General features: G+C 36.2%; 1 protein-coding gene across 3 annotated transcripts in view; it reads left to right on the top strand.

Annotated features, from left to right (window-relative positions):
* CSMD3 (CUB and Sushi multiple domains 3) overlaps positions 1–17,237 on the top strand; it is a 1,081,491-nt gene that overhangs the window by 657,437 nt on the left and 406,817 nt on the right. For all 3 annotated transcript variants that reach the window (XM_033843074.1, XM_019931944.2, XM_019931943.2), the window contains one exon: positions 7,995–8,133. In XM_033843074.1, the coding sequence (XP_033698965.1) occupies positions 7,995–8,133 (139 nt within the window). The remainder of the gene's footprint in view (positions 1–7,994; positions 8,134–17,237) is intronic.

Genomic DNA, 17,237 nt, shown 5'->3' with positions numbered 1-17,237 from the left:
TTCTGACTCTTCATACATATCTTAGAGCATACTGGGTATTTTGAATTCGTCCATTCTGAAGCAGGAGGGAAGGGGGCAGGGCACAACCTTTGAAAGAATGACATAGCCCAAGGACATGACATAAACTGATTAGGACCAAATGGGTACAAGATGGCGGACAACTCAACTTCCACTAGACATTGAGCCTCAGTATACACTCACTGTAACACATCAGCAAGCTAAATGACACACCCACAGGCACCATGACAGTTCCAAGGCCAACCATAAGGATCAAAAAGTGGGCGGTGGCCCAATTCCTGGAAATCTCCTCCCCTTCCTGAAATAGCTGGAATACTCCTCCCACTCATTAGCTTATGAAATTACCCACCCCTATAAAAACTGACAACCCCATACCCTGGTGCCTTTCTCATTCTGAGATGACCCACACTCTGTCTGTGGAGTGTGTTTCTCTCTAAATAAATCCACTTCTTACCTATCACTTTGTCTCGCACTAAATTCTTTCTATGATGAGACATCAAGAACCTGAGCTTCATTAAGTCCTGAAACCAGGTGTGTGATCTCAGTTGGAAGACTGTGGGTTTTGGCCGGGTTCAAGTCCCAGCTACGTGAGTGCAAGTCCCAATCAGGGTTTTGGCCAGCTTTGAGTCTTGGATGTGTGGGTTCAAGCCCCAATCAGGCTTTTGGCTGGGTTTGAGTCCCAGCATGTGGGTTCAAGTCCCAATCTGAGGTGCATGGTTTCAATTCTACTCAAAGTAACACAGAAATGAGTCATCACTCCAATGAAAATTATTTATAACAGACTTTCTTCAGGCCTTAGAAAAATGAAACGGGATAAATGAACTATTTCTACTTTACCATTTATGCTTTGTTTTCATTATTTAAAATGGGGAGAAGTTAGAGGCAACAATCTGTATTTCACTAACAGATGGAAATTACCTCTTTATCCCAGGAACCTGAGTGATTATCCAGGAGCATCTTGGAGCTACAGACTAGCCATATCCTCTTAGATTTTGTCAGCTTGGTCTGTGGTCCAAGAGCTATAAAATGACCTGAGGGATTGGAGTGGAGTGAGGGTTTTGTTAACAATGCCCTCTGGGTCCTACCTTATAATTACTAGAAGTGTGTTCTGGGAATCTGCATTTTAACAAGTTTTTAATCTAAACTCACCTCTAGGTATCCGCAAATGTTTGAAAGTAACCACTGCATGAAACCAAAAGTTCCTCTCCTCATTTTCCACTAACTATATGCTTCAGAAACAAAAAACTACTTGATTTTCCCTCATACATTAGTATTGTTGTCAAACCTAAGTTTGTGTGCCCGATGCACAGCGAGGCCAAACAAACCGAAAGTCAGAGTTTGGAGCAGAGAAAGGTTTATTGTAAGGCCAAGCAAGGAGAATGGGCAGCTCATGCTCAAAAGACCCCCAACTACCTGATGGTTTTCAGGGAAGAGTTTTTAAAGGCAAAATTTGGAGTGAGAGCTGCAGGGTGTGTGACTTTCTTCTGATTGGTTGGTGGTGAGGTAACAGGATGGTATTCCAGGAATCTTGTGCTCAGCCTGGTTACCATCCTGCACCTGGGAGGAGGCCTTAGTTCCAGTAGAAGAACTCAAAGATGCATTGTTATGTATACCACTTGGAGAGGAACCAGGACCATGCTTTACTGCTGCACTATTGTTTCTTGACTGCTTTTCCCTTGTGTCTCCATCTCCTCACTTCCCAGACTAATAACTCTTTGAATCTGCCCTTTGGAACTCAGGGAAAGTCTAGGAGGCTGAAGCTATTTTCCTACAAACAAGGAATTGGGTATATGGAGAAGCTTTTGTACCGGGGAGGGCACCACAGCATACTGCTTGGTTTCAGTATTTCTCACTTTATTCTTTCTCTGCTCTTTCTGTCCCTCTACCCCTATCTTCTATTCATTTTTTTTTTTTTAAATCAAACTCACCTCTGACAAAATCTCCTTCAAGAACTCTTTCTTAATGCCCTTGGGATGTCACCTGTCTCTTCCCTACATTTCCAGCCTATCTGGCTCAAGCATATATTTATTCTTCATGTTAGCTGTGCCTGTCTTCCTTGTAGAAACTGTGGGTCTCCTGAGGACAGATATAATGTCATATAGGTTTTTTTAAAAATTTTATCACCTGGCATAGTATCTTATATACATCAAAAGCTAAATAATTTTTTGAATTAATAAATATATGAATAATAAATAAATTAATGTCAGGGAAGCACTTAAAATTGTGTGGTTAGAATCTCAAATTTACATTAAAAACTTTGGGTTGAATATTCTATCCCCCTAACTATCCATTTGTCATCATTAAACCTATTTTAAGGAGAATAGATATGCTTAAATAAATATCTCTCTTGGAAAATTAATCCAATACATCTATCATGGAAGTCGTTTCTAACTTGGAATTTGAAGATTTGAATTTGAATCTCACCTCTGCTACTACGCAGATCTGTGTTTCTCATCAAGTCATATGTTTGATAATTTTTTTCCTTACCTGCAAAACTGGCATAAAAAAGAAACAAGCATTTTTATGCTACAAGCTTATTAAAGTAATTAAGTTAAGTAATGTATATAAAATCATACTTTAAACTGGAAAGCATTATGACTGTCTTAGTTGGCATAGCAGAAATGCCCAGCTGTTTACCTTTAAGCTCTTACCCCATTCATTATACAGAGTTGTAGGTAGGAAATAGCTCTCCAGCTGAGGGACTTCATTTCACAGCCTCCTTTGAAGTTAGGTATGGCCAAGTGAGTAAGTGGAAGTAATGTAAATAACGTCCAAGCTGTGGTCCATAAAAAGCATATACAGAGTAGTCCTCTATTCTCTGTTTCCTTTCCTGCCAGCTAAAATGGAAATGACTTCCATGGAAACCTAGAAAATCGCCTGCTGAAAATGGCTGAGGCTTTGTCATCCTGGGTCTTAAGAGACTAGAAGGAGCATCACTGTTTTGCTGATAGGCACGCTTCATTGTACTGTTACATGAGTGTATCAAAGAAAAATTTCACCAGAGTTAAACAGGCAAGGAAGACTTTTTTCAAGACTATTGCAATAAGGAGGAGTGATTGAATTCAAATGCACTGAGGGAAGGTTTGTAAGGGCTGAGATGAGCTAGTGGTAAAGTAATGGAGGAAGTTGGGTGACGGGTTGAGAGTCTTAAAGAAGCCTGTTTAAAGTTTAGTCAAGATGAAGGCCATTTTGGTCAAGTGAAAAATAAACTACTGTGTTAAGCTACTAAACTTTAGGTATTTACTTATTTTACCAGCTACAATCATCTGAATTCACACACAGTTAGGAGAGAGGAAGACCCAAACAGAAATAGTCCATCCCAGCCTTGCCCCATTGTTGTATTATAATGCATAATGGTCAGTACCTACTTAAATTGTATTAAATTAAAATATTTTTTCAAAGGTTACATCTTAAACCTCTTTTATTTTCTTCTCTAAGTATTCACCTTAATCTTTCACTTATATTGAAGTCTTAACATCAGCCTATGTTGAAAATGACACGTAGTATAACTAAAAGCTCCAGATTCTATTTTCTGTTGTTTCTTGTGATATTTCACAGACCTTTTAGCCTCAATATTGAATCTTATTAACTTTCCATATAAAATTCCTTCCTGTTTTGTGTTTCCTATTTTGGTGAATGGAATTGTCTTCCATAATGTTGTACATGCCAGGGGCCCAGTGACCAGTTTAGACTCCTTCATCTTGCTCTCTCATTGCATGTAATCAATAAATGCTTTTGAGTCTGTCTCCTAAATATCTCCGTATTTAGCCCTTTCCTGTTACCACCATATATCAGAATCTGATTATACCTTCCTAGATAATTGTGACAGTCTCCTAATTGATTGCATCAACTCCAGGTACTCTGCTTCTAGTTCATTGTACCTGTAACTTTCATTTAAATGAAAATTGTATTATTTGTCTATATATGTTTATGTAGCCTTTGTCTACAATTTTTTTTAACATCTTTATTGGAGTATAATTGCTTTACAATGGTGTGTTAGTTTCTGCTGTATCACAAAGTGAATCAGCTATACGTATACATATATCCCCATATCCCCTCCCTCTTGCGTCTCCCTTCCACCCTCCCTATCCCACCCCTTGTCTACAATTTTTCATTTTTCTATGGTTCACTTTCCTTAATATAGCATATCAGGTCCTTTTTTTTTTTTTTTTTTGGCCCACACTACATGGCATGTGGGATCCTAATTCCCTGACCAGGGATTGAACCCATGCCCCCCGCAGCGGAAGTATGGTTTCTTGACAACTAGACCACCAGGGAAGTCCCATTAGGTCCTTTTCTACTCTTCTTCCTTCATCTCTCATCACTTCTTGGTTCCCTAAAAAAGGTAACTGGCATTACTCAAAAACATGCTAATTCAGCATTCTGCTCTTAAGCACATGCTGTTTCTTCCGTTTACAATATCCTCTCTCTCTTTTTCTCCTGGTGAATTCTGACTCATCCTTGAAGACTCAAATTAAATAGAATCTCTTCTGTGAAGCCTTAATTCCTGTCCTCTTCCAGACCCCTTGTCCCATGGACATATCTTTCTTATATAATTTATGACATTATTACCTTTTATGATTATGTTTCTGTGTTTTGCACATGGGCAGTGTGGTAAAAGGAAAAAGAATACCTTAATTGCATTTGTAAAGAAGTTTCTAGAGTCAAATTACCTCTGTTCAAATCCTTGCTAGCTGATGTGCAAATTATTTAAATTTTCTACACATCAATGTTCTTACCTACATATGTGGTTGGATTATTTTGAGTATTACATAAAATAATACAAAGGACTTCTTACATAGTGCCTGGCACCTAGGAAACATTTGATAAATGTTAGAAGTAGTACAAATACCACGTGGGCGCACACTTGACACACAATTGTTTGCTGAATGACTGAAATATGAATGAGTAAATGATGAATGAGTGAATAGGACTTGAAAATAAATCCCTGTATCTTGATCTCCATTCTGTTTTCCATATGTTCCAAGTTTCCTTTGTTCAGTCAAAGATACTGTCTTTTACAGAAGTCTTTCTTAAACTACAGAATGTTTATACTTGGAGGTACACAAGCTTTTAGGTGTTTTATATATATAAGCATTTATTAAATTTCAATAGGTACATATTTTTAGGCATTATAGAAAAATATAACTAATACATAAAAGCAATGATTTTACAGATATTTTTGCTTAGGGCAAGTTTAAAGAAATCATTTAAGTTAAAATAAAAGTAAGTCTATTTAAAGAAAATCATTAATTATATAAGCAGTACATGGATGTGGCAAAATTGTAAGGTTTGGGCAATTAACTTTATTGCCTTTCTGTTTGTATTGTTATTCATGTTATAGTTAAGTTTCTCTTTACAAATTCAAATCTTTGTTATTTTTATTACCATTAGTTATTTTAGCTTTCCAAAGCTTTCTCTTTTTCCTTTTTCTCTTGAACGTTTTCTTTACACTTGGTGTCTCCTTATTTTGTCCTGCACTTTGTCCCCTCCATGTTCTGTTGCTGTTGCTCCACCTTGGCTTTTCTATGAACATCCTCCTGCCATGTGGCTGCTAGTCACTGTGATCATGAGGCTTTTCTCGACTGATCTGCACTTAGCATCTGTTTCTTCGCTTAGGTTTCACACTCTCTTGGGGAGGCTGTCTCCATACTTTTGAGATAATAATTTTGTAAAGTTCCAACCCTATGTGTGAGAGAAAGAAGCCAGTTCAGAATGTAGTATGTTAATTAGGAGAAGACTCACTTTGTAGCAGGGTCACTATTTGGGAAAGTCCTTTCAGGAAACAAACAGTCACCACATCTTTATGCTACTCCTTTCCTTTAAAGCTCCTTCCTAACTCTGCCTCTCTAACATGTTGGACTGAGGGACCAGCTGAAATGCTTCTGGGTACTCTACTTTTTAATCTTTAATGGCCCATTACTCAATTGCTAATTTTATGACTGATTACCTCTTTCAATCATGATTAGACTGAAGTGCACAGATACTTTCCTAGAACAATTTGAGTTGATAACATATTGGGATTTTTCTATATTTCCAGGACCTTCACTCACCAAAATACTTTACTCTGTCTTTTAAAATATGGTAGTTTAAATGACTGTTATGCACATAATTTTATTTTTGAAATACATAATAACCCTACAGGAAACCTAATTATGAGTCATCATAGCAAGGAAGAGTAAATAATCCTCATCAAAATGGTCTCCTTTGAAAGCTTTTTAAGAAACAAAATCAAATTCTACTAAGGAAGAAAATTTAGTTTTATATGAAAGCTCTTTCTCATACAAATAACAAATTTTGGCAATTTCACAGAAAATATTTTTCTCAAATGGACATTTTGTAGTAATGCTTGATTCCTAGGCCAATTTATTAAATATTTCTTATTTTATTTGGGCTATATCAAATTACTTAAAGAATGAAAAAGTGTAAAAATAGTGTCTAGAACAATAGGTTTTAGAAATTCTGTATGGTAAAACTGAAATAAACAATTAAACAACAATGACAAAAATATAAACACATGAGATAGAGTTTAAATGGAAAGAATTAAAGAAAATAAAAATATAGCATAGTAAGTCATTGAGAAGGGTCTCTATCTAATGTGTTGAAAAGCCGATATAGTATACATTTGACTATTTTTCTTTCCAAATAATTTTCAATAATTCAAATACTCTTTGCTTCATTCCCCACCCCCCACCCTCCACTTTGTATACCTCCTGAAGGTATAGAACAGGCTAATGTAGCTGGGCTGCAGAGTGAAGGGGAGAAGTTTGGAGTGTAGGCTAGAGTGTAAGGCAATAGCTAGGGTCATTCAGGGCCTTGTTGGTCAACACAGAAAAATGCCATTTAAAAGTGTTTGAGGTTTAAATAATTACTCTGGCCATAGTGTGGAGGATAGTTAGCATGGATGAGGAGAGACCAATTAAGAGGGTCAGTTAGGAGGGTTTATACCAGAGATGAAATTATGGTAATTTAATCTGGTAGCTATAGAGATAGAGAAACAAGACTGGGCTTGAGGATGGATTGGATATGGGAATAAATAGTAAGGATAATGGAAATATGAAAGATGACTACTTCTAACATTCTGGGCTATGCAAATCCATGGATGGTGGTTTCATTTACCAATATTGGAAATAATGGGAGAGGACTGGTTTTGAGGTCCTATTTTGTAAAAACTGACTTGAAAGTGCTTTTGAGGCTTTCAGGTCTTGTGAACTTTAACAAGTTGTTCTTTCAACTTGGTTTATTTCTCTTCAAAATGAGGTGCTTACACTAAATTACCTTATCAGTACCTACTGGGATTAAAATGCTATGATTGTGGTTTCAATTGTTTATGAGTTTAGGGGAAAGCAGAAGATTAAATTCTTGAAATGATAAGCTGAGTTGAATCTGATGTTAAAGGGAGAAGAGATCAAGGTACCTGTCTAGGAAAGCAAATGGTATGATGAAACTGTAAATTGAAGGACATTATTCTGACAGCTGGATTGAAGCAAGAGAGAAATTAGCAGATGGGAAATCAGGGAAGAGACTGAATGAATGAAGGCCTAAAATTGTAATAGGGACTCTGGTAAAAGGAAGATCGAAGTTTTAGACACTGTATAGCATGAATTAACAGTATTTGATACATAAATCAGAAAATAAAAGACAGTAAAACTAACAGCTTATATTTTTTTCAAGTTTTGAAAATGATGGAGACACAAGAACGTATTTAAGGGATATAATTGGGAGACTTGAGTTTATCTGACATGCTGAGTATGTAACTAAGCCATATTTCAAAAAGTAAATTACTTTTTTTAGGGAAAATAATCATTCAATAATAGAATGACTGGATGAAATTTTACTTTCAAAAACAATATTAAATAACATTTAATATGTACATGCAAAAATTAATTTTAAAAAATACAGTTAGTACTAAAAATATTTTCTGCAACTTGTTCTAAAATTTGTGTTTTTTCTTGTTCTCTGATTTTATTTTTCAGCTCCATGTGGTGGCCATTTTTCAGCTCCCAGTGGATTGATTCTCTCACCAGGATGGCCAGGATACTATAAAGACTCTCTGAATTGTGAATGGGTGATTGAAGCTGAACCTGGACACTCTATCAAAATTACATTTGAAAGGTCTCTGCAAATATTTTTCTACTTAAAAAAAAATTGTCTAAAAGAATAGTTGAGATTCTGCATTTTACTTTCCATATTAATGTTTAATTTTATTACAGTAGTCAATTGTTGGACATTGAGTGTTTCAGAATGTTTGCCCCTTTTAACCTTTCAGCCTATTTTCAAGTTAATTTTCTATTTCCTTAATGCTCTATCAGTATGAATGGAATGTGTAAGATGGACCTTTTTTGATTCATATATATGCATACTACTGTGATATGAACCTATGACCTATAACTTAGTAAGTTTAGTCGTCCTATACTTTGAAGGGCCTGTGGATTCTGTCCTGCTAGATTCCGAAAGGCAAAGGTGCTGTAAACATACTTGAATTGATACCGTATTGCAGCCTAAGACATTTGCTTACACATACTACCTACACCTATATACCTACACTTACAGGTCCTTCAGAAAAATGGCTATGTCAAATTAATGTAAATTAATGATTGGTCAGTCAAGTTTTTTTTTCCTTAGGATAATTAGTATTACTGATCAAATAATCTATATCCTAAAAGATTATAATATTGACTATTAAAAATTTAAAAGAATGAATCTTCTGACTTGTGATTGGATCACTATTCTGAAATCCAAATAGACATATCTATATAATTTTTCAATTATATTGTTGACCCCTCTCATCTCCCAACCTTTTCTTAAAAAAAAAAAGAACTCCTGTAAACATTATAGTAAACATATAAATATATATATAATTTCAGCAAAATTATGCTCTGATGATTGAATTTTATAAATATAACATGATCTTTCCCTGATTAAAGAGTTCCTTCATTGAATTAATCTATTCATGCTAGTGTAAAAACTTGAGAGGAAAACAGATTCTATTTTGACAGATATAAAATATTAAACATTTTACATGAGGTCACTCTGCTTTATTATGACCTACACAACTTTACTATGACTATATTAGTTTTCTAGGGCTGCCATAACAGTGTAACAGACTGAGTGGCTTAAATAACAGAAATTTATTTCCTCATAGTTCTAAAGTCTAGAAGTCTGAGATCAAGGTGTCAACAGGGTTGTCTTCTGTGGTTTTAGTCATTGGCTAATAGATGGCTGCCCTTTTCCTGTGTCTTCACATAGTCTTCCCTCTGTGTGTGTTTGTTTCCTAATCTCTTATAAGGACACAAGTCATGTTGGGTTAGGGTCCACCCATATAATCTCATTTTACCTTAATTACCTCATTAAAAGACTTTCTCCAAATACAGTCACATTCTGAGGTACTAGGGAGTTAGGACTTCAACGTATAAATTTTAGGGGGACATGATTCAGCCCATAATAATAACCTACACATTAAGAAAATGGTTTTATTTAGAATAATTTGGCAGTTTTTGTTGTGATGTTAAAAACATATTCTTTATTCAGTGGTTGACATAGCCTGTGTTGCCATTGTAATTTTAGAGAAGCTTGAAAAGCATCTTATTTATTCAGAATCAAATCTTTGTCAGATAACATTTTTCCATTAATGTGGGACCCAAATTAACCAACCTTACTGTATTACACAGAATTCTACTTGGTTTGGAGTATACCATGTAACATAATATTACTGGATCATATCATTGAATAATTTAAAAACTTATACTGATTTGTGTCAATAAGACAGAGATTTATAATGTATTTTTAATTTGTTAAATTTAGAGTATCACATTTGAAGGATTAGCATATCTGTCAGGTTATCACAGTTGATCTCATATTTTTTAAAACTGCAAGTATTATAAGTACATGATTTTAGTATTTCCAGTTTTGGATTTAACATTATTTTGTATCAGGAGTTATGATGTTAAGGTAATTAAAACATCTTATATTTGCATAATTCATAACATTTATATCCATATAATTCTCACTGATCATCATCCTTCAATATCTAAATAAAAAGTTGAGCCCCATCTCAGTTACAAAGGTAAGTCTAGGCCCTGTTTATATTTTCAGAGCTTTCCTGGGGATGCTTTTCGTCACTTCTGACTTTGAATTCCTGCTTTTAGAGTCATCTCTGTTGTGAGATCCAGAGGCTGCTACCCTTTCTCAACTCCTTAGTCTGCTCTTTATTTGGATCACTTGCCTTCATTCTCACAAAAACCTTAGAACAAGGGATAACCAAAGAGGATTATTGCACAATCCAGAATAATTTAAGATTAAATAAACCTTCACTGTCCTAAAATTTTCCTGGTAATTCCCATCACTGGAACGATTGCATCTCTCTCTCCAGTTCCCTCTCCTTAGCCCAGACCCTTCCCCATCTCTATCTAGTCTTTTCCCTATCAGGATCTTCAGCCCTCATTTCCCTACTCCCTAGTCGCCCACTCCAGTATGTAAAGGGTGAGTCTCAAAGTACCTGTTACTTAAGCAGAGCAATTTAGCTATTTGTTGCTCTGAGCTCCCAACTCGGTGATGGATGGATGATAGGGATGAATTTTGCCTTTCTTTCCAAACATGCAGATTAAGATTTTTTTTCCCCTAAATCAGAAATCAGTTCTACCAAGAATTCACCCTTTCTTCACCTCCCAGATGACTCAAATTGTAGCCAACTTTAAATTTCAAAAAAAAGTTATATTCAATTTAGAAGCATTACATAAGCATAAAATAATATGAGGAAATTGTGTTATTAACAAAGTGCATTATTGTATTAAAAAGCATTCCCTGTTTGAAAATGATAGTCATTAACCATCACTAAATAAATAACCTCTGATATCCTTCAGCCTTAGGTAGGCTATCTATTGATAGAATTGCCTACCTGAGAAGCAGTTAGATTGCAAAGCAATAGTTGTAATTCAGACCACCACACTTGTGAATTTTGATTTTCAACTTTTATTTGAAGTCACTATTTTCTCTGCCCAAAGTTCTTAATATGTATGGCCTATCTCTTGCAACGTGTAGTTACATGGGCCTCTTTGCTATCTTGTTTAGATACCATCAGGTTTCTCCAAAGTGAATTAATGTGCACTGTACAGGCAGTGCTCGAAGTCAGACCATTCCAAATTTACCTTCCATGGGAAAAAATCTTTCCAGCCATTTTTTTTAAACATCTTTATTGGAGTATAATTGCTTTATGATGGTGTGTTAGTTTCTGCTGTATAACAAAGAAAATCAGCTCTATGTATACATATATCCCCATATCCCCTCCCTCTTGCGTCTCCCTCCCACCCTCCCTATCCCACCCCTCTAGGTGATCACAAAGCACCAAGCTGATCTCCCTGTGCTATGTAGCTGCTAATTCCCACTAGCTATCTATTTTACATTTGGTATTGTATATATGTCAATGCTACTTGCACAGTTCGTCCCAGGTTACCCTTCCCCTTTCCCGTGACCTCAAGTCCATTTTCTGTGTTTACGTCTTTATTCCTGTCTTGCCCCTAGGTTCATGAGAACAATTTCTTTTCTTTTTTGTTTTTTTTTTAGATTCCATATGTATGGGTTAGCATACGGTATTTGTTTTTCTCTTTCTGACTTACTTCACTCTGTATGACAGTATCTAGGTCCATCCACCTCACTACAAATAACTCTATTTTGTTTCTTTTTATGGCTGAGTAATATTCCATTGTATATATGTGCCATATCTTCTTTATCCATTCATCTGTCAATGGACACCTAGGTTGCTTCCATGTCCTGGCTATTGTAAATAGTGCTGCAATGAACATTGTGGTACATGACTCTTTTTGAATTATTGTTTTCTCAGGGTATATGCCCAGTAGTGGGATTGCTAGGTCGTATGATAGCTATATTTCTAGCTTTTAAGTAACCTCCATACTGTTCGCCACAGCGTCTGGGACAATTGACATTTCCTACCCACAGTGCAAGAGGGTTCCCTTTTCTCCACACCCTCTCCAGCATTTATTGTTTCTAGATTTTTTGATGATGGCCATTCTGACAAGTGTGAGGTGATATCTCATTGTAGTTTTGATTTGCATTTCTCTAATGATTAATGATGTTGAGCATTCTTTCATGTGTTTGTTGGCAATCTGTATATCTTCTTTGGAGAAATGTCTATTTAGGTCTTCTGCCCATTTTTGGATTGGGTTGTTTGTGTTTTTGCTGTTGAGCTGCATGAGCTGCTTGTAAATTTTGGAGATTAAACCTTTGTCAGTTGCTTCATTTGCAAATATTTTCTCCCATTCTGAGGGTTGTCTTTTCTTCTTGTTTATGGTTTCCTTTGTTGTGCAAAAGCTTTTAAGTTTCATTAGGTCCCATTTGTTTATTTTTGTTTTTATTTCCATTGCTCTAGGAGGTAGGTCAAAAAGGATCTTGCTGTGATTTATGTGAAAGAGTGTTCTTCGTATGTTTTCCTCTAAGATTTATATAGTGTCTGCCCCTACATTTAGGTCTTTAATCTATTTCTGAGTTTATTTTTGTGTATGGTGTTAGGGAGTGTTCTAATTTCATTCTTTTACATGCAGCTGTCCAGTTTTCCCAGCACCACTTATTGAAGAGACTGTCTTTTCTCCATTGTATAGTCTTGCCTCCTTTATCAAAGATAAGGTGGCCATATGTACATGGGTTTATCTCTGGGCTTTCCTGTTTTGTTGATCTATATTTCTGTTTTTGTGCCAGTACCATCTGTCTTGATTACTGTAGCTTTGTAGTATAGTCTGAATTCAGGGAGTCTGATTCCTCCAACTCCGTTTTTCTTTCTCAGGATTGCTTTGGCTACTCAGGTCTTTTGTGTTTCCATACAAATTGTCAAATATTTTGTTCTAATTGTGTGAAAAATGCCATCGGTAGTTTGGTAGGAATTTCATTGAATCTGTAGATTGCTTTGGGTTGTAGAGTCATTTTCACAGTGTTGATTCTTTCAATCCAAGAACATGGTATATCTCTACATCTGTTTGTATAATCTTTAATTTCTTTCATCAGTGTCTTATACTTTTATGCATATAGGTCTTTTGTCTCCTTAGGTAGGTTTATTCCTAGATACACTATTCTTTTTATTGCAATGGTAAATGGGAGTGTTTCCTTAATTTCTCTTGCATATTTTTCATCATTAGTATATAGGAATGCAAGAGATTTCTTTGCGTTAATTTTGTATCCTGCTACTTTACCAGATTAATTGATTAGCTTTAGTAGTTTTCTGGTAGCATGTTTAGGATTCTGTATGTATAATATCATATCATCTGCAAACAGTGACAGTTTTACTTCTTCTTTCCCGATTTGGATTCCTTTTATTTCTTCTTCTTCTCTGATTGCTGTGGCTAAAACTTCCAAAACTATGTTGAATAATAGTGGTGAGAGTGGGCATGCTTGTCTTTGTTCCTGATTTTAAAGGAAACGGTTTCAGTTTTTCACCATTGAGAATGATGTTGGCTCTGGGTTTGTCATACATGGCCTTTATTATGTTGAGGTAAGTTCCCTCTATGCCTACTTTCTGGAGAGTTTTTATCATAAATGGGTGTTGAATTTTGTCAAAAATTTTTTCCTGCATCTATTGAGATAATCATATCGTTTTTCTCCTTCAGTTTGTTAATATGGTTTATCACATTGATTGATTTGCATATATTGAAGAATCTTTGCATTCTTGGGATAAACCCCACTTGATCATAGTGTATGATCCTTTTAATGTGCTGTTCGATTCTGTTTGCTAGTATTTTGATGAGGATTTTTGCATCTATGTTCATCAGTGATATTGGTCTGTAGTTTTCTTTTTTTGTGATCTCTTTTTCTGGTTTTGGTATCAGGGTGATGGTGGCCTCGTAGAATGAGTTTAGGGGTGTTCCTTCCTCTGCTATATTTTGGAAGAGTTTGAGAAGGATAGGTGTTATCTCTTCTCTAAATGTTTGATAGAATTCACATGCGAAGACATCTTGTCCTGGTCTTTTGTTTGTTGGAACGTTTTTAATCACAGTCTCAATTTCAGTGCTTCTGATTTGTCTGTTTATATTTTCTGTTTCTTCCTGGTTTAGTCTCAGAAGGTTGTGCTTTTCTGAGAATGTGTCCATTTCTTCCAGGTTGTCATTTTATTGGCATAGAGTTACTTGTAGTAATCCCTTATGACTCTTTGTATTTCTGCATTGTCAGTTGTTAGTTCTTCTTTTTCATTTCTAATTCTACTGATTTGAGTCTTCTCCCTTTTTTTCTTCATGAGCCTGGCTAATGGTTTATCGGTTTTGCGTATCTTCTCAAAGAACCAGCTTTTAGTTTTATTGATCTTTGCTACTGTTTCCTTCATTTCTTCTTCATTTATTTTTGATCTGATCTTTATGATTTCTTTCCTTCTGCTAACTTTGTGGGGTTTTTGTTATTTTTATAACTGCTTTAGGTGAGGTTAGGTTGTTTATTTTTTTTGATTCTTGAGGTAGGATTGCATTGCTATAAGCTTCCCTCTTAGAACTGCTTTTGCTGAGTCCCATAGGTTTGGGGACATCGTGTTTTTATTGTCATTTGTTTCTAGATAGGTTTGATATCCTCTTTGATTTTATCAGTGATCTCTTGGTAATTTAGTAGTGTATTGTTTAGCGACCATGTGTTTGTATTTTTTACAGTTTTTTTCCTATAATTGATATCTAGCCTCATAGCATTGTGGTCAGAAAAGATACTTGATACGATTTCAATTTTCTTAAATTTACCAAGGCCTGATTTGTGATCTTATATATGCTCTTGGGCTTCCCTGGTGGCACCGTGGTTGAGAGTCCACCTGCCGATGCAGGGGACACGGGTTCGTGCCCCAGTCCGGGAAGAACCCACATCCGCAGAACGGCTGGGCCCGTGAGCCATGGCTGCTTATCCTGCGCGTCTGGAGCCTGTGCTCCACAATGGGAGAGGCCACAACAGTGAGAGGCCCGTGTACAGCAAAAAAAATAAAAATAAAAATAAAAAATAAAAAAATATATATATATATATGTATATATGCTCTCTCCTGGGGAATGTTCCATGAGCACTTGACAAGAAAGTGTATTCTGTTGTTTTTGGATGGAATGTCCTATAAATATCAGTTAAGTCCACCTTGTTTAATGTGTCATTTAAAGCTTGTGTTTCCTTATCTATTTTCATTTTGGTTGATACCTCCATTAGTGAAAGTGGGATGTTAAAGTCCCCTACTATTATTGTGTTACTGTCCATTTCCCCTTTTATGGCTGTTAGCATTTGCCTTATGTATTGAGGTGCTTCTATATTGGGTGCATAAATATTTACAATTGTTATATCTTCTTCCTGGATTTATCCCTTGATCATTATGTACTGTCCTTCTTTGTCTCTTGTAATAGTCTTTATTTTAAAGTCTATTTTGTCTGATGTGAGAATTGCTACTCCAGCTTTCTTTTGATTTCCATTTGCCTGGAATATCTTTTTCCATCCCCTCACTTTCAGTCTGAATGTGTCCCTAGGTCAGAAATGGGTCTCTTGTAGACAGCATATATACAGGTGTTTTTTTTTTGTATCCATTCATGGAGTCTATGTCTCTGGTTGGAGCATTTAATCCATTTACATTTAAGGTAGTGATTGATATGTATGTTCTTATTACCATTTTTTAAATTGTTTTGGGTTTGTTTTTGTAGGTCTTTTCCTCTCTTGTGTTTCCTGCCTGGAAAAGTTCCTTTAGCATTTGTTTTAAAGCTGGTTTGGTGGTGCTGAATTCTCTTAACTTTTACTTGTCTGTAAAGGTTATAATTTCTGCATCAAATCTGAATGAGATCCTTGCTGGGTAGAGTAATCTTGGTTGTAGGTTTTTCCCTTTCATCACTTTCAGTATGTCCTGTCACTCCCTTCTGGCTTGCAGAGTTTCTGCTGAACGATCAGCTGTTAACCTTATGAGGATTCCCTTGTATGTTATTTGTTGCTTTTCCCTTGCTGCTTTTAATATTGTTTCTTTGTATTTAATTTTTGATAGTTGATTACTATGTGTCTCGGCATGTTTCTCCTTGGATTTATCCTATATGGGACTTTCTGCACTTCCTGCCTTTTACATTGATTTCATGGTGAAGAGATATTCCATTGTACATAAGTACCACATCTTCTTTATCCATTGTTCTCTTTCCTGGGATATTTAAGGTGTACTGAAGTTGAGGTTCTTGCAAACAGAGTAGCCCTAAACTGTTGATTGACTATTTCCTTTCCCATATTAGGGAAGTTTTCAACTATAATCTCTTCAAATATTTTCTCAGTCCCTTTCTTTTTCTCTTCTTCTGGGACCCCTATAATTATAATCTTGGTACGTTTAATGCTGTCCCAGAGGTCTCTGATACTATCCTCAATTCTTTTCAATCTTTTCTTAATTTCCACTATTTTATCTTCCAGATTACTTATCCATTCTTCTGCCTCAGTTGTTCTACTATTGATACCTTCTAGAGAATTTTTAATTTCATTTATTGTGTTGTTCATCATTATTTGTTTGCTCTTTAGCTCTTCTAGATCCTTATTAAACGTTTCTTGTATTTTCTCCATTCTATTTCCAAGATGTTGGATCGTCTTTACTCTCATTACTCTGAATTCTTTTTCAAGTAGACTGCCTATTTCCTATTCATTTTTTTGGTCTCGTGGGTCTTTATCTTGCTCCTTCATGTACTGCATATTCCTCTGTCTTCCCATTTTTCTTAACTTACTGTGTTTGGGGTCTCCTTTTCACAGGCTGCAGGTTTGTAGTTCCTGTTGTTTTTGGTGTCTGCCCACTGTGGGTATGTTTGATTCAGTGGGTTGTGTAGGCTTCCTGGTGGAGGGAACTGGTGCCTGTGTTCTGTTGGATGAGGCTGGAGTTTGTTTTTCTGGTGGGCAGGACCACATCCAGTGGTGTGTTTTGGTGTGCCTGTGAACTTAGTATGATTTTAGGCAGCCTTTCTGCTAATGGGTGGGGTTGTGTTCCTGTCTTTCTAGTCGTTTGGCATGGGGTGTCCAGCGCTGGAGCTTGCTGGCCACTGGGTGGAGCTGGGTCTTAGCATTGAAACAGAGATCTCTTGGGAGAGCTCTCGCCAATTTATTTTACTTGGGACCAAAGGGTCTCTTGTGGTCCAATGTCCTGAACTCGGCTCTCCCACCTCAGAGCTTCAGGCCTGACACCCAGCTGGAACACCAAGACCCTGTCAGCCACACGACTCAGTCTGCCGTCCTGTCACGAAGTCACCTGAGGTCCAGGC

This window comes from Tursiops truncatus, chromosome 17 (assembly GCF_011762595.2).
Source record: "Tursiops truncatus isolate mTurTru1 chromosome 17, mTurTru1.mat.Y, whole genome shotgun sequence".
In the NCBI taxonomy this organism is placed as follows: domain Eukaryota; kingdom Metazoa; phylum Chordata; class Mammalia; order Artiodactyla; family Delphinidae; genus Tursiops; species Tursiops truncatus.
Note: the sequence above shows the minus strand (reverse complement) of the source record. Positions and strands in the feature narration are given on the sequence as shown.